The sequence below is a fragment of the Emydura macquarii genome, unplaced genomic scaffold, assembly GCF_026122565.2.
Source record: "Emydura macquarii macquarii isolate MOO-44397 ecotype Brisbane River unplaced genomic scaffold, CSIRO-AGI_Emac_v2 contig_201, whole genome shotgun sequence".
Lineage (NCBI taxonomy): Eukaryota > Metazoa > Chordata > Testudines > Chelidae > Emydura > Emydura macquarii.
In genome coordinates this window covers 714,166-739,964 of record NW_027130338.1, presented here as the reverse complement: position 1 = coordinate 739,964, position 25,799 = coordinate 714,166, and the positions used below count along the sequence as shown (strand labels likewise).

At 44.6% G+C, this 25,799-nt stretch overlaps 1 protein-coding gene and 1 long non-coding RNA gene across 6 annotated transcripts in view; one reads left to right on the top strand and one right to left on the bottom strand.

The window, feature by feature from the left end:
* Positions 1 to 19,362, top strand: part of LOC137151034 (uncharacterized) — a 122,134-nt gene extending 102,772 nt beyond the window's left edge. Inside the window, exon 3 of the long non-coding RNA XR_010919143.1 lies at positions 19,247 to 19,362. This is a non-coding gene — a long non-coding RNA (uncharacterized lncRNA). The remainder of the gene's footprint in view (positions 1 to 19,246) is intronic.
* IDO2 (indoleamine 2,3-dioxygenase 2) lies at positions 77 to 24,927 on the bottom strand. Of its 5 annotated transcripts, none has more exons than XM_067545188.1 (10): positions 23,157 to 24,927; positions 13,179 to 13,274; positions 12,257 to 12,376; positions 11,583 to 11,701; positions 10,367 to 10,381; positions 9,502 to 9,601; positions 8,543 to 8,660; positions 7,028 to 7,079; positions 4,107 to 4,255; positions 77 to 1,657 (listed from the first exon to the last, which is right to left on the bottom strand). In XM_067545188.1, the coding sequence occupies exons 1-10, from the start codon at positions 23,244 to 23,246 to the stop codon at positions 1,287 to 1,289; spliced, it is 1,230 nt and encodes a 409-aa protein (XP_067401289.1). In that variant the 5' UTR covers positions 23,247 to 24,927; the 3' UTR covers positions 77 to 1,286. The 5 variants fall into 5 exon arrangements, with proteins under 5 accessions (XP_067401289.1, XP_067401308.1, XP_067401300.1 ...); XM_067545207.1 differs by lacking the exon at positions 23,157 to 24,927 and adding an exon at positions 18,485 to 18,608; XM_067545199.1 differs by lacking the exon at positions 23,157 to 24,927 and adding an exon at positions 17,414 to 17,562.
* Positions 24,928 to 25,799: the final 872 nt, after the last annotated feature.

Sequence of the window (25,799 nt, the reverse complement as noted above, 5' to 3'; positions counted from 1 at the left end):
CTGGCCAGCCGATAGTGCAGTTGGATCTATTTACAGTAACCGTTAATAAGTTAGCCTGAAGGAAAATATTAAACTTTTTTATAAGGCAGTTTAATGCAACTGAGCTTTAATTCCAGTGCAGGAGCAGAGAAGAAGCAGGATGCCAGTGCCATCTGCTTCCAACAGAGTGCACCAAAAGCATCAGTAGGATGTGTGCTTACCACAACTACACCCAAATAGGCTCCAAGGGGTGATTGTACCTTGAATATTGAACTACCGATAAATGCTTCTTTCCGCACCTTTTAATGGGTACCACATTTGCTCCATACCTTAGGCTACTTATAAACCTTGATATTCAGTTCTCTTTAACACAGTCTTGTAACACTTATCTATTCTACAAAAAAAAAAAAAAAATCTTGAGGAATTTTAGATTTATAAAGTTTAAAGCCAGAGATGGTCCCCTTTATTCTTCTGAGCCTCTCAATCTGGATTGGCTTTCCCCAGCAAACTAGGACATGGGTCTGTTTTTATTATTATAGTTGGTATTGTTGAAAATCCTGCTGAGCCATGGGGTTGAAAGTAATGTTGCTGGCAGCATGAGAGCTCCACACCAGAGAGGCAGTAGGAAAGTTTTCAAGCTGCTCAAGTACCTGCTAGTACTAAACAGTCAGAGAGAACATTTAAGATTAATGTTGTTTTGGAATATTGACCACATTTCTCAGAACTGGGTGCCTAATACTTGATCCCTTAAACTATATTCCAGCTCCTAAATAAGAGTCCCGGATTTCTGAGTCTCAGACAACAGCTCTCACAGCCAGTGTCTCCCTCTCTTTAACCAGGTAGCCCCCACCAGCAGCAGCTGCCTCTGGTCACCTGTGACTCATGTCACAATGTGTTCATCATGGAAGGGACTCCTTACCAGGGGACCCTCCAGGCTGCTGATCCCCAAGGAAGTTCTGCAGTTTCAGTCTGAATTAAGATGAAGCAAAGGATATGTCTACACAGGGATAAAAAAAATCTGTGGCTGGCCCAAGCCAGCTGACCCAGGCATGCCATGCCACGTGTCTTATCCCTGTGTAGATGGACCCCATGTGTCTGATGTGCAATGATTTTCTTTTAGTGAATCATCCTGGCATTCGCTTATTCCCAACAATGAATGTCATTTGTGTTCATGGGCCTTTCAACTAGGGTGATCCCAGCCAAATTCTGGCATATGTGCTACAGACAGATACTAAACAGAAAGCTCTTTTGGTCTTATACTTGCACTCTTTTCATTCCTAGTGACAACTGATTTGTCATGACCACATTTAAACATGTATTATCCCTTCTCTTGTTGTGTCCCTGACACTCTTCAAGAAGCTCAGGATACCTGAGCCACCAGTTCCCCTCTCTTCTAAGGAGGAAGGTGGGTTAATCTGAAGGATGCCGACCTGATAATTTGACTTTCCCTTCCTGGCTTTAGCATTAGCTGCTGCTGTGGTGATATACTTGGTGACTATGGCAATGTGGTAGGTTCTCAAGTCTACCAGTGCAGATACGCATTGGTTGTAAGCTATACGTAGCATTTCATTTCCAGAGGCCAGTACGTGTTGCTTCACTGAAGCGGCAGACTGGATTTCTTCTATGAAGGCCCTGTGGTGGGGTGGCATGTAGTACCTCATCCTGTGTAGAAATGCAGCTGCAAAAGACAAACCAAGGAAGAGGTGAATCACTTTTAATCAAATATTGAGAGACTGGGTGGGGGAAAATTAATCATGTTTAAAGCTAATCTTGACATCTCCCAGGGAGTTGGCCATATCTTAGTATTGGGACCTGCCTAACCTCTAACCCACTGTAGTTAGCTCTAGAGTGTAGAGCATCTGTCTGAAGCAGGTTTCCCAACATTATTCTGCCAGTGTTTCTCAACCCTGACCTGCCAAGTGCTTGCTAACATGTTGGAGCAGAGAACACCAGCTATGTAGAATTGTGACATGGATCAATAAGGGACTACACTGAAACCCATCTAGTATTTTAGCATTTGTGACCTAAGTCAGATTTGCCTATAAATCCCAAGAATAAAAAACAAACGCACATCCCCAGCTGCAGCCAGAACTCCCATGCATTGCATCCTATAGCCACAAATCTTGGTAGGGAATGTAGTGCCTGAGTCTCTGTCTGCCCCTCGACAGTAGTAGTGATGGTGACTTGCTCTATAGCCTAAGAGGGCAATAGGAGGCAACTTTTGGGGGGCGGGTTTTGGAGGTTCTTAATCAATGGCACTTTACAGCATCCATCACTGACCCTGTTACAACTCTACTCAAATCTCAGCACGCTAGAGACTTAATGCAAAATGGTCTCTCACCACAAACTGATGTGGCTAAATATCTCCGAGTAGGGCCCTATCCAGTTACATGGCTGTGAAAAACTGTCTCGGACCATGAAATTGGCTCTTCCCCATGAAATCTGATCTCCTCCAAGATGTGGAGAGCACCCCAGCCTGGTTGGGACTAGCAGCTAGTGGGGAGATCAGAAGCCTTTTGTGGCTGCAGGAATCACCAGGGCTGCTGCCTGACTCAGGAGCTTCCTGCAGCAGGGGGAGACTCCGCTCCCTGCTGCCTTCAGAGCCCCAGAAGTGAGGGTGGCAACCCTGCCGTCCCCCCTACAATAGGCTTGTGATTCCCCCCTCTCCCCCCCAAACTACATCTTGGGTCAGGATTCCCAGTTACACCATGAAATTTCAGCTGAAAACATCTGAAATCGTGGAATGGACCAATTCTCAAATCCTAGGACTGTGAAGTAGATGACCATGGATGGTGAATCTGGTAGGGCTCCACCAGTGAGTAATATTTGCTCTTCTACCAAGAAATAGATTGCGAATAAACCGAGTGCATGTACTAAATCTGGAGAGAGAGTAGCTTACTGAGCATTGCTTAAAACTAAAACACTAACACACAGACTGGAAAGTGAATGTTCATTCAAGATATATCTATTTAAGGGGGGGAGGGGAAATAAAGTGAACTAAAAACCTTTAAGCGCCTTTAAAAACTAATTGCAGTCTTCAGCATGAGCATATTTGTAAGAGGCCCTGTTTACAGTCCAGTTATAAGCAAATTAAAAATCACTGAGCATGTTAATCTCAAATCTGCTAAAATTTTTAGAAAATGCTAATCAAACTCTGCTCCGATTGTAAAGCACTGTGCAGCATGCGAAGGTTGGAAAGCCTCAGTATCCCTTTCTGCACCGAGGGAAATGGAGGCCATTGTCCCACTGATTTGGTAACAGAGCTGGAAAACTAATCCAAGTAGGTGAAACTCAGTCCAAGGCTGCTGCAGCGCTGCTCTCAAAGGAGGACTTACACTCCAGTAAGTGGTGCTTTGGCCTTGTAGTGGCTATCTGCACAGGGTGAATTATACCCACTTTGCATTTCCTAGCCCATCTGCTGAGGTTCAGGAGCTGCTGCTGGGACAGTGTTCACATCTCACTGAAATGCAAGCAGCACAAACCTCCAACACATGTCAATTACCTTTCCATCCCTCATGCTGCTCATTCCTGTACATCCTATTTATCTCCATGAGGCAGGGACATCAGCTCATGCATCAAGCCCTTTCTTCTTTAACTACATGTACGGGCAGCTTTACCTCCCCTGCCCCTTATCTCCTTAAAATAGAATAGGGCTAAATAAAATGTGAAAAGGAACCTGCTCTAGTTCAGTGCACCACTAAGATTACATATTTAAACCCAAAAGTCATGGAACTCTCCTAGCCCACATGTAATCATTTCAGTTCCTAGTTGGGCTAATTATAAAGTGTGTACATGTGTATGAGTTGATGTTACTGGCAGCAACTGAACTCTTGCACTCCCTGCCCATTCTGTCCATATATAACCTAAACAGATTTGTTTGGCTTGAATTATTTTATTAAGTAATGTATCCCTTTGGGATTTGATAATGGAGCTGCGAGGGCTGCCAGAACCTGGGTTTAATACACATCCTCCCACAATGTATTGAAGGGAACTTCTTCCCAGCTGACTCAGAAGCGTGTGGATTTTGTGGCAGTCACATTTACACATGGCTTTCTCATTTGGTAACTATACCTCACGCAGAGGCACAGCTGCTTATTTAAACATAAGTCAAGTGGTGTTTAACTTACTGCTTTCCTTGCTATGACGAATTGCTAATAACTCGTCAAAGGCATGAAGTGCTGTGCTCTGTGCTGCGCTCCCTCCTGAATATGACACTGGCTCATCAGAAATGCCTTCATATATCAGCCCTCCTGGCATTGCTGGGTTATCTTTCCACCTTAATGAGAATGCAAGGCAGTAAGAAATGGTTCTGCGAGGAGCTAAGAACATTGTTTTTGATTTAAAAAGGAAGAGACTTCAAAATACTGACCCTACACAGGCTTGCCTGAGTAAATCTTCCTAGGCATGATTCGGACATCTCCTTGTTGCTAACCCTCATTTCAAATCAAGTCCTCAAACATTATCATCTTACACTTGGAGAAACTAAACATAAGATGTGCACGTAACAACAAGCTCCTCTCGTGCCTCATCCTCCAATACTCCCCTTCCTCATCCAGTCTTTATTGTCATCTTGTACCATGGCAAGTATAACGAGACTACAGCTTCTCAGGACAGGGACCTGCTATTTTTCTGTAAAGTCATAAGCAAGCAACTACTGTGAGTATGAATAACAAAGCAACAGCACAGTTACTGGTGGGGTTTTTTGTTTTTTGTTTTTTTTTAAAGATTAAAATATAACCCATCCATCCCAGGTCAAGAATCCTCATCTGTTGAAATAGCTCATCCCCAGTACCATCACCTATCAAAGACAGCTGCATAATCTTTGTACACCATTCAGACCAGTGTCATACCTATAGGGTTAAGTGCTGCAGGAAATGTGTTCTGGGTAGAAGAGCATTGTGTGCGTGTCTAATGATGCTCATGCTGTGCACTTGTTCATACACCATCGTTTAAAACCTTCAGTAACCAGATGTTGGAAACGCTCAAGAGATCAGCAATGCCTATTTTAAGCCCTTTGTTAACGATGGCATGAAGCAGAAGGAGGGTAGCTCAGATTTTCTTGGCTGCATGGAATACAGCATAAAACTTGCTCAGAGCCAGTGTGCAGGGGGAAGGGTTTCTATTTTGACAGTAACCAGTATGGTGTTAAAACATTTTTCGCAAGAGAAACTCTTGGCTTCTGGGATTTTAATTCCATCCTTCATAATTCTTTAGGGGGGAAGGTACGACTGTGTGCACCTTTCGAACGTCAGCAACAGACAGTGTAATTGCAAGTGCTCAAGGTAACATGCAAGGACTGGGCACTCAATTCTCATTACTTCTATGGCTGTTACTCTGAAATAACACTGCAGTGGTCCTAAAATGCAGCCTTCATTATCTTTCCTGGCTCATTGTAGCAGCCCACCGGACTGCTGCATAATAGTGATCAATCCAGTCCATGGCTTTCAAACCAACCTCTCTCCCTGGTATCTCTCCAAATTCTCCTTTTAACTTACAGTGCAGAACTTAGAACTTTGCTATGAGCTAACATTTCCTAAACGACTCTACCTCAGCATTAAATATTAAATGCCATGCCTGTTAGACTAGACTTCAAGGGGGAAATAGTAAAAGATACAAAGGGCAACTGGTTAAAAGCTCTGAATGAATGGGAAAGGGGGGGAGGGGATCCGGATTCTGGAAATAACACTGCCCTGCCATGAAACGATCTCCTGGCATTCTGAAGAATCCCACTTTTCAGTAGTATAAAAAGCTAAATATATACAATTTTGGGGGTTTCAATTAAACTTCTGGGACTGCTCCCCCTTCCTACATTAACTGATAGGAGCAGCTGTTGTACAAATCTAACAAAGAAAATAGTTTTATCAAACTTTCAGTTACTTTTAGCTCTCCCAGAAATGTATTTATAGTAACATCAAGTACTGTGAAGTTTATAACTGAAGAGTTAAAAAGGCACACTGGTGTCGCAGGCTGACACTCTTCAATTCAAGACATGGTCAGCTTAGATGGAAAACTGAAAAAAATTTAAAATGCCTTGAAAGGCCTTTACACTCGAACACTGAAATCAGTTACAAAATTTAAAATTAGAAACCCCCCAAAAGAACCCCTGAGCTCTCCAAGTGAGGCTCTGGCATGACAAACACATTCTGAACAAGACTTCAGTTATTCCTGAAATCATTTTTCTGCTTTGCATACCCAAGTTGTGATGGGGTGGTTTTGTTTGCGAATGAGTGGCATCCTGTTGAAATAGGGGCAAGATAATTTATTTGTGATTCCATGGAAAACAGCATTTAGCAGAAGAGACCTACTGATGGTCCGTCCTAGTGATGGCCTATATAACACAAGGTTAGGAAGAGAGTCAAAAGTACTCAGGTTGTAATCTCTTTGGGGCAAGGAACATTTTGTTTGAACAGCACCCGGCACAATGGGGCTCTGGTCCATGCTACAACTCTCGGGCAGTACAGGAATACAAATGACTGTGCATCCAACAAAAATCACCCATCTCCAGGGTTGCAAGCTGGGTCAAGAACTTTTAGTGATCCATTTCCATATGATGGATACTAACTAGCTATGGTGCAGAGAACATCTGGGAGGGAGGGCTGGTATCCTGAAAGGCAGGGACAGAGTGACATGTAAGGCAGAAGAGAAATTTGGACGAGCCATTGGGCTGTGATCTCTTACTGATCCAGGCTCGCCTTGACGTCTTGGTCTTTATCCACGCTGGACCAGCCAAACGCATGGTATGAAGCAAACAAAACCTTCCTTTCCATAGGAGAGGGCTCTTTTTCCTTGTGCCTATGCACAGGGAGGTAACTTCCTATTGCCCGAAGCTATCCCCTGCCACACGAGAGCCCATGGCACCCAATGTACCTAGGTTAAGGCTCCTTCCTCCAACAGCCTCCTTGCTACCCTTGGAAATTGCCATGGGCAATAGTTACAATAGGTTTGGGGAGGCTAAACCTCTCCAGCTCCGTCCCGAGCTTGGTCGCCTCCCCCAAGAGGTGTGGGCAAGGGGGGCCTTGAGGGAGCAGCAGTTGCACCTCGTACTTACCCAGACAGAAAGATCCGGATCACACCATAAAATATTGCTGGATCCACATAATCTAGGAAAGAAATCAGTTAACAATGTTGCTCCAGGAAAAAGACACTAGTTACATCTGCATCAGCTGCCCTCTCTCCCATCACTTCCCTCTGTCTGAGCTGAGACATGACCTGAATCTTTAGAAAAACAAACAACTTGCAGGAGGAGGCTGCCACACTCACCTCTGAAATGTGACCTAGCCCCTTTAAAGTTCCCATGAGCTTGTGCTGGAATTATGGAACTCCAGGTACTATGAGCTACTGCAACACCTGTCTGGCTGGTGCAGCAGAATTAAGCTGTCTCTGGCCAAGCCCTCAGCAGCTCAGATTGCTCTATGGATTCTTCCTTGAGTGCTGTGATGCTGGCTCTGCCTCCCTCTAACATCTCAGTACCATCCCTCGACTTGGCCCCCACCGGCTCAGAGCTGGAATTGCTCCCCTGGGCAGGTTTCCCCTCATAGACCATTTAGTTGTGCAGTCTATCACCATGGCTGCCTGAGCATATTTCAGACGTGCTTCATGCAGGGAACGTGCTCTCCCCACCTCAGCACGTCAAGGTAACATCAGTTAGAATCATAGACAATCAGGGTTGGAAGGGACCTCAGGAGGTATCTAGTCCAACCCCCTGCTCAAAGCCAGACTAACCTCTGATAAATCATCCTACACAGGGCTTTGTCAAGCCGCAGCTTAAAAACCTCTAAAGATGGAGATTCCATCCCCTCCCTAGGTAACCCATTCCAGTGCTTCACCACTCTCCTAGTGAACATCTTTTTCCTAATATCCAGCCGAGACCTCCCCCGCTGCAATTTGAGACCATTGCTCCTTGTTCTGTCATTTACTACCACTGAGAACAGCCTAGCTCCATCCTCCTTAGAACCCCCTTTCAGGTAGTTGAAGGCTGCTATCAAATCCGCCCTCATTCTTCTCTTTTGCAGACTAAACAAGCCTAGTTCCCATAGCCTCTCCTCATGAGTCTTGTGCTCCAGCCCCCTCATCATTTTTGTTGCCCTTCGCTGGACTCTCTCCAACTTCTCCACATCTACGTTGTTAGGGAATTCCTGAGCAGTGAATGCTTATTTCCACACCTGAGGACAGACACCAGGCTAACCCTTCACTCCAGCTAAGCAAGGCTGGTCACAACTGCTCTGGAATCAGAGAGCAGTTGAGCAGTCACAGGCTGCTGAACTTCCTTTCTCTGGGGAGCAAGGGCTTTTCGGTGTTGCTGCCCTGGTTCCCTCTCTCATAAGGCTCACTTGATTTCTATGGACTTGCTGAGGGGGGGACATGTGCATGCGCACGCACCACACATTGTCCTGGGAATATTTGTCTTGCATTTGATTTTTCTCCAAGCCATGATACCTGCAGCCCTATCCATGTCTAGAATCTTTATACTCTGATTGCAAATATTTCCACTCATGCATCCAAATGAATTAATGTTTGTGCAGTGATCTAAAGACATAATGCTCCATCTAAGTATTATTATTACCGTGCATCTTTTTCAAAGCATCAGTCATCTCTTTAATGGCCATGACCAGCTCTTGCAGGGCCTCATGCAGGGCTTCCTTTTCAGGCTGCATGATGGCATTAACAGCCTGAACAACGGCCTGCAAGAGAAGTGGAAGAGCCATGAAGTGCTGGAGACACTTGGGTTTGTGTGCCCTAGATGCGCTGCTGGGCACACTGCCCCCCGTTTTCCACATGAGTCTCCAGACTCTGTTCACAGGTGATACGAACTAATGGCTGACTATTTATCTTCTTGGCTTATGAGCTCACCTTGCAGGGCTTTCTCACCTTACCTAGAAACCTAACCAAACTGCCGTCATGGTATGGGGTAGAGATTGTTCTGAAACACTGGCAGTTGTTGGGACGGGATCCCAAACCAAAAGGTCATGGTTTTGGGCCCATCGGTGCCCCCAGTACAGGATTGCACAATAATGTTTCAATCCTGTTTCTAGACATTAAGTGACTTCACTGCTAGTGGCAGGCATTGGTTGCCATGGCTGTGCTGCTGACATTCTCTGTATTCAACAGCACAGGGGGAGCGTGGGCAGTAGCAGTGCAAGTATCCTGCTAGGGATGGCCACGCTACGTATCCTATTCAGTTCTTTGCCAAGACTGTTAAGAGGCCTATGTCTTCCACTCCCTCCTCTTCCAGCTGAACAGCCACTTGTCAGTCTGGGGCACTACAGATCTGGGCCAGGCTGGGGAACATCTGACCCTTCATTTTTATTGTATCCTCAATTGCTAACCAATATGACTCGGAGTTGATTGTGGTCGGGATCACCACCTTTTTTTCAATAGACTCTTTCAACAATAGTCCACTCTTTTGACCTTGTTACTCTTAACCTGTGTCTGCAGATCAGAGTGAATTGCATCTGGAGTCATAAAGCATTAAGAGGGATATGTTTGTCTGCCCAGGATGGCGCTGTGTGAATTGTATCATACCTTAACCCCAGGCGCTGCTGCCTTCTCAACAAGGAAGGTAACTAGAATGAATCCTCTCAAACTGTCTCCTCCAGGCAGTGAAAAGATGATGTCCAGATTCCTTTAAGGATGATTTTGAAATCACAGAACATGTGGAGATTAAAACAGTCTCATTCCTAGAATTTGTGTAACTAGCCCTTCATGCTCTCTCGACTTTGCTGCTCCTAAATGTGCATTCAGCAAGGTTCTAGCCAGAACCTGCAGCACAAGTGTTTTGCTCAGGATTTAGTATACACAAATGTTGCTGCTGGGTAAAGTAGCAGTGTAAGGATATAAAACACCTTCCTCCTCCTCATCTCCTTCCCCAGCCACCACATCAGGATTTGGGAGAAGGTGCCACACACTGAGAACCAACCTGAATTTTTCAAGCTTTTGAGCATTCAGAATAGAAAACATCTGTCCTGCAGATAGCAGCCCCCGCATCCCGTGTGAATTGCAGATGGCCTGTAGGTCCCGCTGCTAGGCACGCAGGGAAAAATGGGGCAAGGCATACTGGGACAAGTAGAGTCAGATATTCAAGAGCTCCGCACCCCACATGCACTCAGTGTGCTGAGCCCTTTGTCTTCACAGTCCATACCAACCTGTGAAAGATCAGAGCTGTAGGCTGGCTTACAGAAGTCTGTGGGTCATATCAGCCACCCAACTGCTGCTATGGTTGCAATGGAATTCCTCTGCCAAAGACTGAGCTGTTTTGTTGCATTTATGTAGCAGGAGACAGACTTAAACTAAAAAGAGCCCTGAGACGTTGGCATAAATAGCTTTGTTTGAATTCAATTAATACAGTTCAAAAAAAAAAAAAAAAAAAAAAAGCATATGAAATACTTACTCAATTTCCAAAGGTCTATAGGAGTTTCAGGTATTGGCAGCGAATGTGCAAGAAAAGGAAACGGGAATAACAAATCAATTTAGAAATGGAATCTATTACCAGCAATAAAAATGTGTCCTTGCTTCAGAATGAGATTTCGTCCTAACACTGATGTCAACAGTAATGTGGAGTTGACACCTGTTTTTCCGTGTGCACGTGTGAGAGGAAGTGGAGATACTCTTGGTTTTCTGAGTGCTGTGTGTGCGCGTGCCTGTTTTCCCCCATACGTTACTCATGTATTTTGGTGATGGGACTCGGGTCTGTGATCATTGCAAAGGCCACTAGAAGGCGGATGGGCCTTCCTGAGCCATACATACACAAACAATGGCCAGGACCCCCTGCCCTGGGTGAACCAGCTGCAAAAGGCTGTAACAGGTTGTGGTAGGCAGAGAGGAGGGGGTAGACACCTTCTCTGGAAGGAGACAAAGGACTGGGGAAGGGCAAGGGGACGGGCTCAGGGGTGGTAGGGTGGCTGGCTGTAAGAGCCAGTCCCGCGTAAGGGGGCTGGGGAGCAGGGCCTGAGAATGGGCTCTAAGCCTCCCTAGTTGGTTGCTGCTGTAACTTCTTAATCTGCTATCTAAGTCTCTCGGTGCTGTGCTCATGAGAACTAATAAACCTTTGATTTCCTCGCTGGCTGTGAATTGCTCCTGACTGCAAGGCGGGGTGCACAGCCCCTTTAGGGAGCATGTAGGAGCTCCCCAGAGCCCTGTCCAGCAGGACTCTTGGGGAGCTCAGGCGGGGGGGGGGGGGGGGGCTGAATGCTCTGAGACCAGATTCAGAAGGTGTGGGGAGACCCGAGGCGGGTGGGGTGCAGACTCCAAGCACTAGAGTCCTGGCTGGTTTCGACTCAAGTGGTTCCAGGGCACTGTTCCTGTGGGACTTCGTCACAACATGCACAGACCCTCCACTTACAAAGAACTGAACTCTCCCTCCAAACCTGAGAAGATCCTGCTAAGGAATATTTATCTTTCATTCCAGCCAGGCTGAGAACCGAGTAGGACCATGAATATTTTAAAGGATTATCAAAATATCTGTTAAACTAAATGGACAAAAATGGTCTCAAACCTTCCTTCTAGATTGACCAGTGGTGTCACTTGTGTTGCCTTGTTTAGTGGTCGCATTCAATTTCAACTCTATTTGTCTGTCCAGACATAGATTTCATTCTTCTTACATTTACCCATTAAGATTCTTTTTCTTCCAGTTCGCTAGCACAAAATCTGCATGGACCAGGATAGGAGGCAGCCCCAGCACCTTTGAGATCTCCCAGTAGGGAACAGCAAGGTTTCGTGGCAGAAGCTGGAAGACACAAACTTGTGCTCATTTTCTTCTGAAAATGAGCCAGTTGAAATATTAAATGCAGCAGGCTCCTTATCTGCCAGGAGCCGGGCTGTTTAGGCACACTCAAATACCAGGAGTACGTCTACACTGCAAAAAGTGTTAACTTCTGGTTTAAGTAGCAATGGAAACACAGAAACTTGGCTTAAAGTTTAAGCCTCCAGGGAAACTGGGGGTTGAACTCAAGGTTCAATCTGAGTTGAGCCGATTTTTTGCCATGTCTTTAATGCTATTTAACCCAGGGTAAGAAGAGACCTTTTTCTCTGTTGTGGACAAACCGTCAGTCTGCTCTTTGCTAGTGATGCAGCCTAACGTCAGGCAAGCTCGCATCTTTGTATCTGCCAACAGTCTAGATTTCCCAGATTGGCATTGACTCTCCAGCCCTCTGCAGGTACAGAGTATTTTACCAAAAGGGTGCCATTTTAGTCCCTCTGCCTATTCTGGCACCTTTATAGGAAAAGAACAAATTCTTCTTGGCCTCAAAGATCAAATAACCCGTTTTGGTGCAGCTTTTACCTTGACGGTCTCCTTTTCGCCTTCCTGCCAGACGAACCCCATCGTGATGAAGCTAAGTGCTAGGTGGGCCAAGTGCAGCTCTCGGTGCCCTTTGAGATGCTGACTACTCAGCTGGGGCATCTGTCAGAAGAAACTTGTGAATAAGGCATTTTGTAGCAGTAAAAGTTAACACCAGCAAGGATCTCCGTGTGTTTGGCCAGCTGCCAATGCCCTTGGGAGAGGTTCTCCTCCCATAAACTGAGGCCCAGAAGCAAAGTAATGTTGCCATTGAGCTCAGGCTTTGACTTGTTTTGGGACAGAATGGGATTCAGGTACCCAGATGCCCAGCCCTGTGCTCTATCTGTGAAATCTGCCTGCCATCTTCAGCGCACACAGTTTCTCTCTTCCGATCAGCCTTCTCCCTCTTTGCCTTATAATAGATTTTATTGCACTGATGGAACTGTTTCATTTGTAGTGCATCTTTCTGGTATAAACCCCTGGTCTTTAGAGAAGCTTTGCAGAAATGTGTTCCTCCTGATCACATCTGGTCTTAAAAAATATCACTGAGCTACTTTTGGGATTAAAGGTGCTGTAGCAAAGTTCTATATGCCAGAATCTGGAATAGTTTCAAATTATGAATAACTCCAAACCCGATTTACTTTCTAGCTGAAATGACTGAGATCTGGCCCACTTTGGTGCTTTCCCTTGAGTGATACCTGAAGGAATTCTCTAGTTTTACACACTGTACAGGAGAAGCTGCTTTGTTACTTTTTCTTTTCTCCCTTTTGGTTTTTTAATGCCTATCCATGAGGATCTGTTCAAATGAAGCTACACGAACATTTGGGGAAGATCAGGCTCCAGTTCTGCATATGCAGTGGCCTCCATGTTAGTTTGAGGTTAATCCCCAAGAACCTAGAATTCAAGCAGAGGATTAAATAGGCACCTTGTAAACTTGTGAGCGGAGCTGATGACTCTCAATCAGGTGTGGCAGGTTGTTGGCAATCTCCATCCAAGGCCCATAGGGAGCAGGGAGTTCTCTCTAAAGACAAAAGGCCTTAAATCATCAAGCAAGTCTGTTAGGAACTAGCACAGGCTCATACAGTAAAAAGTCATTGGCTGTATCTCCTCACTGACCCCTAATTTGATGGACAAGTCCATGATTGGAGTAATGATGGATGCTAGAGGGCTGGAATGAGGGGCATCAGCAGAGATCAGGGTGCATGCCTGGAATAGCAGGTGGGACTGCAGGTTAGGAGTGACTGGAATGATGGAAGTGTTTGGGGAGTGTAATGGGGATGGAGGTGTATCTGAGAAATTGTTTTGGACACTTGCACAGTGCCTCCCCATGCAATATCGGACTAGTGTGTCCTCCATTTTTTTTAAAATGCTGTAGTGCTCAAAAAGAGCAGTGAGGTAGGGTGTGCGTGTGTATCCTATTTTGGGGGGGAAACTATATAAAGCTGCTTTTCGCGTGGAGGAACCTGATTCTTCCACTGTATTTTGTATTCACTGATATTCTTTGTGGAAAAATTCCTTTCAGGAACACGTGGCTTTTATATTTTATCTGAGATCAATGTAAAAGTGCCTAATTGTTTGGGATCTAAATGGGACAAAAGTTTAATGGAGTTTTTTCTGCTTTTGAAAAATGCTATTTGTCAGAGGGTGATTAAATGGATGTGAACTACACCGCTTGTTCTCTCACCCTTTGCCTGTGATGATGGCAGGCAAGGTGAGGAGAGGACAGGCTTGTTCCCTGACATTGAATGTCGCTCCCATTATTTCTGCTTTCCCCAGATTCTGAGGTATTTCTCTTTTCTGTGCAGGCAGCATGGGACTAGCTGACTCAGTTTAAACTGACTTTCCCCCTTCTTTCAAAGATGGTTGCTGGCATTGAAAACACGCAGATGCAAAGCAAGGAATGCATTGTGAGGTTCCTAGCATGTTTGTGAGGGGGCAGGGGCAGGGAAGGGTGTGTGCCCCATGGTGCCACTGGGGGAAGTATAGGTCTGTTTTAGAGTTCCCAAAGGTCGGTCCCTTCTATCTCCATTAAAGAAATTAGTACTGAGACTTTCTTTGTAGCACAAATTTGAGTTTCTCGCTCCTTGGAGCAAGGCTTTGTTCTGGAATAGCAAAGAGACTTGCAGGAAGAATTGGGTAGCGATCTGGCTGCACTACTGAGCTGAGATTGGCCAGTTTCTGAAAACTACTCCTGGGCACAGCTGTGCTCCCTGCCAAATCTAACCTCTCTGGCATGTCTGTCCAGCCATCACAGTGCAGGAGGCATTCAGGATGTCTTACTGTGGGATGGGTGTGAAACTTTTACATTTTCTTTTCTGTGTAGTGGCAGTTTGCTCACTCAGGGAGAAAATGAGCTGCAGCTGAAAGTGCTCTTGTGATGTTTAGAGGCCTGCAATGAGCAGATGGGGCAGGAGGTCTGGCTTGAAGTGAATTGGTGTTGCTGAGCATTTTCTAAACTAACACATGCAGCCCCTTCCCCAGTAGAGTTAGTGATTACACACCTAATTATTAGGATTGTATTACCATAGCAGCACACAGTAGCTGTGGCTCTAGAAAAGTCCTTCTCCATGAGATGTAGACAAAGGACAGACCCAAGCACCCAGCAATTCCTGTGCTGGGAGCTGTTAGCTGAGGCACTGAACGTAACCCAGCCAAACACATTATTGACAACCCCAAGCATTCAAAAGCTGAATCGAGCCCCAGTTAACTAAACCATGACATTTCTTAAAACATTGGAGGGTTCTTCTTCTTTGGCCTCTGGTTTTATTTTTGTAAGCTTTTAGGGGTCACGTGTTCAGACTGCTCTGCAAAACTTCTGTTTTTTTAAGGACAGGTGAGATTCTTGTAACATGTCTGTCTCCAGGAGCAGCAAGTGAGGAAAGTGGAGCTGCTCTGTAACAATTGGTGAACACTGTATGTTGACTTAGGTGTTGGGATAGTACTAATCCCTATGTTGGCTTAGTTTAAGGGCTGTAAGGAAACAGAATGGCTCAAGATATGCCATCCCTTGATAAACACTTAATAGTTTGGCCATTGTTTCTCAAAAACTCTTAACTTTGGAGATTGTGCATCCTGGCTCCAGGCATCTTACAAACTGGCTTTGATGAGCAGGACCAAAGCCTGGAAACCAGTAGATCAGAAGGCCTGTGGCAGTTTTTAAAAAGGGAATTCCCTCCCTCTGAGAAGGGGAGTGGTGGTTTTGGGGGGGGGGGGGAAACCAGACTGATACATAGAACCTGTTTGATGTGCCTGAAGAAGTTAGGCCTGTTTCAGTTACCATCAGGGGATAGTAAGCCTTTTGGTACAATAGTCTGGTATAAACTTAGAACTTTTTTTTTAATCTTCTCTAAACGCATTGTTCTGGCTGCAAAATGAACACTGTGCTTTTCAGAAGGCTGTTTGTCATCACCACTGGGCACAGACTCCCACGGGGAACAACTGCATGCATCAAACCCAGTCAGATCTGCGGGGTAAGCAAGGTTGGTACGCTAAGCATCTCACCCAGGGCCGCCTCTAAGAGTGGGAGAGAGGCATGAGGCTGACACGTGAGGGGGTGTACTCAGAGCAGGAAGGGGAGAGGTGTAGCTAGCCACAACTGTGATCCTGGGATTTTAGGAACAATACTGAATTTTGTGAGAATTGTGACAAAATCATGAGTTGGCAACACAGTGGTAATCTGACTCTGGATCCAACTAAACTGCATCACTATGGATCCCACAAGAACTCTCTTTGGTTACAGTACACAGCTCATCTGAGTGAGTGCAAAGGAGTGTGGGTGTTCATAGAAACCTCGAAGTTGGAAGGGACCTTGAAGTCACCTGGCCTGAGGCATGACCAAGTAAACCTAAACCATCACTGACAGGTGTTTGTCTAACCAGTTCTGAAATAACGGGGATTCTACAATCTCCCTTGGGAGGCCTATCCAAGATCTTAACTACCCTAGTAGTTTGGCTATTTCTAATATCTAACCTACATCTCTCCTGCTGCAGTTTAAGCCCACTACTTCTCATCCTTTCTTTGGCAGCCATGAAGAACATTTGGTCCCCATCCTCTGTATAACAGCCCTTAACACAATTGAAGACTGTTTTCCCGCTGCTGCCACCTTTTCCCAAAACTAAACATGCCTAGTTTAACGTTTTCCTCATACGTCAGATTTTTCTAAACTTTTTATAATTTCTGTTGCTTTTCTCTCCAGTTTGTCCCCATCTTTTCCAATATCTCAGTGCATGCAGAAGGCAATCAGTCCTGCTGTTCTGGCACTTCAGTATCTGCAGCACATGGTCCCTTGCCATTTTGGAAGGGACTGCAATGTCCGTTACCAGCTCAGTGACTGTGAATACAGAATACACACATCAACGGCTTTAAGGATGTAGGATTTTGTAGGAGTGGGCCATTTCTTAACACTTAACTACTGGCTCTGTGATTTTAAACAAATGTGTAGTTTAGTTTAATATCCACTAGCTTGTGTTTAACTTCCCTGTCTGTTTCATGTGTTTACTCAACATTTTACTTGCATAATCTTCAATTTATATGCATCCCTGCAACCTTCTGCTCAAGGAGTGCTGTTAGTAATTGTGCTGTTACTTTTAATCCTAAAAAAAAAAAAAATCTGCAAGTCTGTATTCTAAAACTCTCCCTCTTTACTCACTCACTGGAAAATCTATAAATACATGACAATTTTTAGTGTCTGTTGAAGGCTTCATTTCCCCTCTCCTTGCTGCTTGTCCCTGCCACTTTTGTTGCTTTTTAAGAATTAGAATCTTGTCCTCTGTTAAATATTTAAGCAAAAAATGCAATTAAATGGATTCAGTTGTGTATAAATAAATCATACAAATTATTGATAAAATAATAAAATTGCCCACAAACCCGTTTGAAGGTGTTGCATTTCCCCTGACATGAATGTCTGAGTGTCCCTACCAGAGGATTTGGAAGAAGGAAGCCATAATCTTCACAGAGATGAAATCTTGTTAAAGTAAAAAGCAGTGGTTTCGCCTCGTTTTCATGATTACTCTCCATTAGACAGCTGAACTCAGTCTGGGGGAGAGAAGGTTCAGGCTGTCTGCCTGGGTGCAGGTCTGGCCATAGGAAACTTAGCTTAATCAGCATATAACAAGTGTGCTTATTTTGAAGCATTTTCCCAGGAACCCAGAGGTATCATACCTTTGTCCTGGGTGTAGAATCCTCACTGTCCAATGGCCAGTGGGTCTGAGTAAACATGGTTTAGATTAGAGTTTGCTCCACATACAGCCTTATCAGCAACCTTTAATCAACATCCCCTTATGGAAAAATCATACAGAAAAGTTCTTAGTCTCTGTGAAGGGGTGTGTGTTGGTGTGTTCTAGATGCTCCTATGGAATATTTAATAAGTTATAGACTGACTGGAGAAACTTATTAAAAAATCTCCCCCTCCCCTGCTCTGTTAAATTCTGTGGAGTTTTAGAGTGATACCTATCAAGCCCTATTCGTTTAATTTCAATTAAACCCATCAGAGAAGACCCATGTCTTTTTTTTAAATGAAATTGCATTAGGGTCCTTGTCATTTCCTGTGCTGTAGCAAAAGATAGTCTGCGTCTCCTGTTGCCAGGACCAAGTGGCGGAGGGAGGGGCCAGAAGCTATGGTCTGGATGAAGGCCCTGTGAGCTGCTGGCATGTAATCCCTCATGCAACTGAGATACTCTGCTAAGAAGCCTGCAACAGCAAGGCAAGAGCATGAGTTCAGTGAGGGGCAGTGCGTTTCCCAAAGAATGTGCTGGGCCAAAACAGCAGTGGTGATTACCCAGCACAGCCTTGCTCTGCATTCGCTGTGAAGTGGAAGAGTGCAAATATCGCTCTTCTGATGAGTGAGTTACCAAACCTAATGTAAATCCTTGGCCACAGGGATGACTGACACTCACATTCCTAATTCCAATGCCCTGCTCTAACCTGTTACCCCATCGCCTGCCTTGGGAAGTGACTACACTATTGCTGAAGTACTGTTTTCCTCTGAAAGCTAGGGAAGGAATGGGCTCTAGTAAAATTCTACCTATCTGAGTTATCTGGGCCAGGAGGGGGGGGGTGTAGGTGTGTCCATGTCCCTGACCCCACACTCTGGCAGGAGTCTTCTGGACTAACCTGCTAAATAATAGTCTAGTAGTTGCAGAATCTTAATCTCTTGATGAAAGCTTATGTACTAGTCCCAGAATAATTGCAGCTTCCAACCACTGGTTTTGTACCACTGATATTTCCACTTACCCTGTGCTGGGCTGTCCTGGATTCCTAGCAGTACATCAAAGCACTGTAATGTAGAGCTCTGCTGCACTGCCGCCGGAGAACTGCCTGGGGCTGTCCCACACCCCCTCATACACCAGCCCTTCTGGCATCAAGGAATTGTCCTTCCAACTAGTTCCAAAAACAGGAAAAGAGAAGCTACTGCATGTCCTCACCAGCATTGGTGGGCAATGAATCTCTGCTCTTAGCTCAGGTGCCTCCTTGGCAGGGACTGACTTACAGTGGTGGCCGTAAATAGTGCCATCCTCTTAAAGAGATGGTGTCCAAGCCCCTTCGCGCCAGCTCTGCAGCTGGGACACTGCGGAGAGGCTCAAGCTACTCCAGTGGCCAGCAGCATCAGGGAAGGGTGAAAAATAACACAGCTAGCTGCAGACTGAGGTTTCAGACCAACTTGCTCTTATTTATGATTTGGGGGGGGGGGAGGGGGGAATTCTGTCTGTGGGCAAATAAAGAGAACTGATTTCAGTCTATGCTGGGTGAAGGATGCAAAATTCTTCTACAACACAAGGTTTCAATGGCTGCTGGAAAAATCTACACTTGGACTTGGCTGTCATGTCCCAGGGGCATTTGATCATGTTAAGTTGCCATGGAATCTACTGGGCAGAACACGGCGTTCTTGTGAAGTAAATGTCGTCATTGATGTTTTAAGCAGCACTTCAGTCCTGTTGTAAACGAGCAAGCTCACTCAGCTGTTCCATTAGGACTCTACCTTGATTCCACCTGCAGCTGCTGCTTCAACAAGAAGAGACACTAGGAAGAAACCTTTGCTGCTGTCCCCTCCGGGGAATGAAAACGGGATGTCGAGGTTCCTAAAGGAGAAAAGATACATTCCCCAAGGCTAGGTCAGCAAAATGACTCCCCTGCTATAACGATTTGCATAGTTTGCCTTGGATATAGTTTCTGAAGATCTGATACAATGTAAAAATAACATTAAGCAGAAGTAAGTGTGGAATCCAAAGGGAAACGTGCAATGGCTTTTGTGTGCACCAAGTTACACAACGAGCTCTTCAGATGAAGTGCATGTAGAAATCTTAATTAGGCCTCAAAACACATTGAGGCTAATATATAGAAATGGCTCTGAATTCACTTGTGTAAAGGGGTGTGCATGTGTGAACTCCAAATATGTATGCAGGCTAATTCTGCAGGCTAGTTTATACTAAGCTGGTACTTTTGCATACACTTCCTGCTGGAGGTGGGATTTCCAGCTCGTGGAGAGAGAGCCAGTGCTAGCATGCTAAAAACCAAATGTAGCCATGGTGGCGGGGTGGTGGGGGTGTGTGTGGAGGAGAAGGAGGGTGCACCTAAGTACAGACCTGTCCAAGACGTTAGTAATGTACTTGGGGTGGCTAGCCCCTCCCACCGCAGGTGTGGTGGCTACACACTGTTTAGTGTGCTGGGAATGACTCGAGTGGGAATTGCACCCCCAGCTCAAAGGGTAGACAGAGCTCTTGTGTCACAGTAGCACAGTGATCCTGTCATTCTCCAAGATAAACAAGATCTTACTTACTCAATATTCAGGGGTCTCCAGTCCATCCAGGGCAGAAGAGCAATGAAAGGAAGACCCACCAAAAAAAAAAAGCAGCTTTAAAATCTGTCCTCCTCACTGCTACGTTAAGACAGTCCAGGGCTGTTGTGTGGCAAAGACACAGGTTTTCTGGGTTAGACGGGGGTGGCTGGCTAGGTTGTGTCCCTCCATGAGAGAATCCTAACTGGGGCTGCAGAGACCATGGTGTGTTCAGCTCCCAATCACCGAGGGGGGCTCAGCTGTGGGAAGAGAGCAGCCCCTGCTCAGGGTTTCATCCTGCCCCTGCCAGAGCTCTGTGTAACCCCAAGCGTCCTAAGTGCTCAGTAGCTGAAATGTCCTATGAGGAGATTTGCACTAGACAGGATGCTGGGGTCAGTTAATTGGTTCCAGTAGGTGAAAGTGTCCGGACAGCACCTGTCTGATCACACTGATTGGATTCACTCTAATACGTTATTTTGTGCAGCTAAGTAATCAGATCTGGCATGACCTACAAGTTTAGTGTAGAATGTTGCTATTGTATGCAAAGTGCTGTGATGTCTGACACAAGTTGTCCCGGGGCTCTCTGCTCTGTGTACCCATGAGGGTCTCCCTTCTTCCAGTTTGCCAAAACACAATCTGCATAGACTAGGATGGGTGGTTAAGAAGCTCTGAGATCGTACAGTACGGCACCGCAAGCACACTGGGTAGGATCTAGGGTAAACAAGTATGTTAAATAACAGCAGAAGGCTGTGAAGGCAGTGGCAGTGAAGGCAGAAGGCAGTGAAACAGAGGAGAGCCTGGGGGGATGCACCATGTTGGGATAAACTCTGCTCCTAACAAGGAGAAATTTGGCCAGAAGGGTTGGATCCGCCTGCAGATTGGGGCACAGTGGGGGACTGTGAACCCTGGGCTCGGTCAGCCCCTGCCTTTCATTTGCCTCCTTATATTGATAACCCTGTTCAATAGGGTGGCATCCAGCCTCAGGGCCCCTGAAGAGATCATGCTTTTTGCCACTGTTAGTCAGATGAGTCTCCTGATCACTGAAATGCTTTAAATTTTTGTGGTTAACATTGGGCTATGTGGGTAAAAATTAATGGTCTGTGTTATACAGGAAGTCAGATTAGATCTCTTTGGTCCCATCTGGCCTTAAACTCTCTGAAACTAAGAAAACATGAAATGATTAGACATTTCTGAAAATGTTGCCCTTAGGTCTCATTAAAAGTGAATGGCGCTTTTGAAAATAAATGATCTAGGTGCCTGCTACACTAAATGAATAGAGTTTTTCATGAATAGTTGATCCATCAAGTCTCTTTAAAACCTAGATGCTAACAGCAACACACTTGCAATTGGTTTACGTTCTCAACCATTATTTGACTTTTTTTAGTACACACCTAACTTCCCAAATCACATTCAATGACAGGACAGACTTCCAGCGACTGGTTTAAGGTATAAACTTGCTAACAGATGGTGAATGCCAGTGATGACTGAACCCGGTGATATTCTTAAGAGAGAGTGCTCAACCATGCTTGTGACTGCTTCCATCATGTCACACTGACTCAACAGACAGACATTCTAGGATTCAGAGTGACGTTCCGGGGTTATTGTATGTGCCTGGGTTGTTGCATGGATGGTGAATAAGGGGCGTGTGCTGTGGTGAGGGGCTCCGTGCATTTGAGATACGTGTTGCATAGATTTGGCAGCTGGACTGAGAAATCCACTGTCAGCATAGTATCCCTTGTACAAATAACACAATTGCTGTATGAAAATTAGCTGAAGAGTAAATGGGATGATTTTTTGTTACTTCTGATACCACAATGGTTGAGGATTCTTGGCATGACACAGATTCATGCCTTACCATAGTTGTATACCCATAGATGCAAATCGTAATGTTGAAAGTGCTAATGATTTAAACATTGGGCAGTAACAGACTGCAAAACCCATTGATCATTCAACATGGTGATATCTTGAACAAAAAGCTCACAGCCATGCTTGTAGCTGCACAGTGACTCAACAGACATTTTAAGTTTCAGTGTGACACAGAAAGCGATTTTTCTGGAAGATTATTGCATAGATAAAATATAGAAGAGCAAATATATATTACAAATAGCAATTACACAATAATTGCTCTTATAAAATGTTAGGTGCTCGTTTATAGTTGCCAATATATACACACACGATTCCTTACAATAATTTGCTATTTTTATATACCAGTTTATTAGTGTAGATATGTAAATGCTAATATATATATACATATATACTAGGGCTGTCAAATTATTAAAAAGATTAATCTCACTGTTAACCAATAATGGAATACCATTATTTAAATATTTTTTGATGTTTTCTACATTTTCAGATTTATTTCAATTACAACACAGAATACAAAATGCACAGTGCTCACTTTAACTTTCTACAGTGCAAATATTTGTAATAAAAATAATATAAACCAAAGAAATAGTATTTTTCAGTTCACCTCATAAAGTTCTGTAGTGCAATCTCTATTGTGAAAGTGCAACTTACAAATGTAGGGGTTTTTGTTACATAACTGCACTCAAAACAATATAAAACTTTAGAGCCTACAAGTCCGCTCTGTCCTACTTCTTGTTCAGCCAATCACTGAGACAAACAAGTTTGTTTGCATTTATGGGAGATAATGTTGCCTGCTTTTTACTTACAATGTCACCTGAAAGTGAGAACAGGCGTCTGCATGGCACTGTTGTAGCCACTGTTGCAAGGTAATTATGTGCCATATGCTAAACATTTGTATGCCCCTTTGTGCTTCGGCCACCATTTCAGAGGACATACAAGTACTTTTATTTACAAACATTTGCCCTGTTTTTATAAAAATAAATAAATAAAATAAAATTAAAAAAAAAAGAGCCCTGTGCACTTTGTATTGTGTGGTAATTGCAATCAATATATTTTAAAATATTTATAATAAATTGAACTTGGTATCTATTATCAACAGTGCAATTTAAAACTGCAGTTTTTTAAATCGAGTTAATTGCTTGAGTTAACTGATTAATTGACAGCCCCAAGATAGACAGAATTAGTAAGCAGCAGTAAGTGTATATTGGTTTAGCAGACCAAGCAGACGTGCTGGGTAAAATTTTAACTTGCCACTAAAATGCTTACCAGTGGGTCTGGGAGAATAAACCCGCATTCTTCTGAAACATGAAACTCCTCCAGGTTCTGTAAACTCTCACATTTATCTTTCTGTTCCATGCCTATGATCTAGCTGCTTATCTGCGTGCCAGTCAGCCTCTAAGCAATGGGGAAAGTATCATTACATTAGGAGTAGACATTGCCCTATCCTTTCATTTACTTACCTGCTCTCTGTTTAAACTGGCTGTATTCTATGGGGAATTTTCTTGTTCCCCAGTCAGAATCACCTGATGGCTTGTTCTGTTTTCTGTTCTGTCGACAGCAAATTAAAATAGTATCACTGCTTCCCCTTAGTGCTTCTTCGTGAATGAGGTTTGGGAAGTCAAAGAGCTGAATCCATCTTATACCAAGTGTGTGTCTTTAGATGCAAATTAACCCTGACCTAAGGAACAAATGCCATGTGACTGGGACCAAGCCAATTTGTTGGGAAATGGGTCCCTTTTGTGTGTCTCATGCGATAAATTAATTTAACTACACAAACATACTGTTTTGTCTTTGTGCCTGTCCTCCTGAAGGATGAGTTTATCAAACTTTACAGACCAAAGTCTGTTAAGTCACCATCTCCGAAGAGCACTTGTTTCTGAAATGGGATATGGCAACTCTTAAATAGGATGCAGCAACACAATATAAAAGATTGGGCAGGAAATGTGTGTGTGTGTGAGAGAGAGGGGGGAATTAAGAAGAGCAGAATTCCTGGACCCTGCTTTTATTTACTAGGATGGCACCTCCAGCACCTGCATGCCTACGATGCAGGTGCTTTTGCTGAGTTACTGCCAAGTATCTGAGCCACCCTGCAATTGGCGGCAGCACCTGGAAGGTGCGTGCTACCCAATCAGATTTGGTCTGAGTCATGAATCCTATTTAAATGCTTTCTTGAGTAGCAGATGTCTTGCCAAGCTTTCCTCACTTCTGCCTGTGTGAACAGGTCCTTTCATGTAAGGCTTTGAAAAGCAGCTCTGTTGCAGACTTAGGCTATGTCTGCACTGCCACTGTGGCAGCGGCATTGATTTTTGTGGCATTGATTTTTGAGCGGGGTGTGTGTAGACCCGTTCAGTTGATCGGAGAGCGCTCTCTAGTCAACTGAGTGAGTCCACCTCCCCTTCCTCCTGCCAGCAAGCTGATTCAAATGCACACAGTCACCTCTTTCTGCAGTGGAAACTGGATCCTAACGAAGCAGAATACACTTTCACCAGCACATCACGGTTAGCGTCCTGAAAACTTGAGACAGGTGTTTGGGCACTCTCTCACCTCCTCTTTTATACCTGAGGGGACAATCATGTCTACTGCCTTCCGGAAAGCCAGCCACACAACTCCAGCTCAAAATCTCAGCACCAGGCAGAGTATCTGGGTGCGGAGACCCTGAATCAGCCACTCTATTCTGGGTGTTTCTTCCCAAGTGATGAGAAGTTCCTGCACTCCCACTAGTTCTTCCCTAGCTTCCTTCTCTGGATTCCTCTCTGGGGCCCAGTCCTCCATGCACTGCAGAGTGATACCTGCCCTTGTCCAGCAGCTCACATCAGGGACCGCTCTCTTGGTGATGGGCCATTTCCTTTCCGTATGGTGGGCAGGAGCCAGCCTCCCACCTCCCCCCACCAGGAGACACGCTGGCCTCTCCCACTGTAATTCCTGGCCACTGCAGCAGAAGTTGCTTCCTGCTTCCCAGTATTTCAGTCTGTCTCCCAATCAGCCACTAGGTCCAGTAAAGAGAAATTATTAAAACTCTCTGCTCTTTAAAGTTCTCCTGCCCCCAAACGGTCAGCCACTGTACCAGATCAATATGAGTTTGAATCTTACCAAGCTGCCAGCCAATCCTTTTGTAATAAATCGTTAGCTTTACATACTAAAGGAAAGAAACAAGGTGAGGTGTTATCTGATTAAAACAGTCAGATATGGACTTTCAAATCATTTGTATGTATCTATCAGGTTTTCTTATACAGTCCCTCTGGTGTACATCCGGTAGCTGGATGGGTCTCAGTCCTTTGGATCAACTCATCTGCAACTGAAGCTGTGAAACAGAGGTAGGAATGAAGACTGAAGACAACATGGATGCCATGCTGTTCATGGAAAAGTACAGAAACGTGATGAAGTTCAGGGTCACATGAGTAAGTCATCTGTTCTTGCATGCTTTGTTCTCTCTTTTTTCTCTCCTCTTCTTCCCCCCCGTCCCTTCCCCTCCAAACTGCAGAATGGTGAGCCAGCGAAGCCATTCCATTTTCCGTGGCTAAATGGTCCACAAGCAGGCTCACCAGGTGGGAACTAACTCCTTTTATACCCATTATGAAAGCTAAGTATCCTTTGATGGGACATTGTTCATTCACAAATAAGTTAGACTGGATACAAACAATTACTCTAGGTGCAAACATATTTGAAATCCAGATGGACAGTCTTATCTAACTTCAGATACACAGATGTTAGATGCAAATAACCATTGGAAAGATTGATTTGCTAAATACGTTTATGTGCAATCCTGTACAAATTATTGTAATTTTGCAATACTGATACTAAATAACATTATAAATATTCCGGCAACCCAGGCAGCATTGCACATGAGCTCTCAGTGGTTTCTTTTTAGGAAATGGAATCTGTACTAAACAGCTCTTGCCCATCACAACT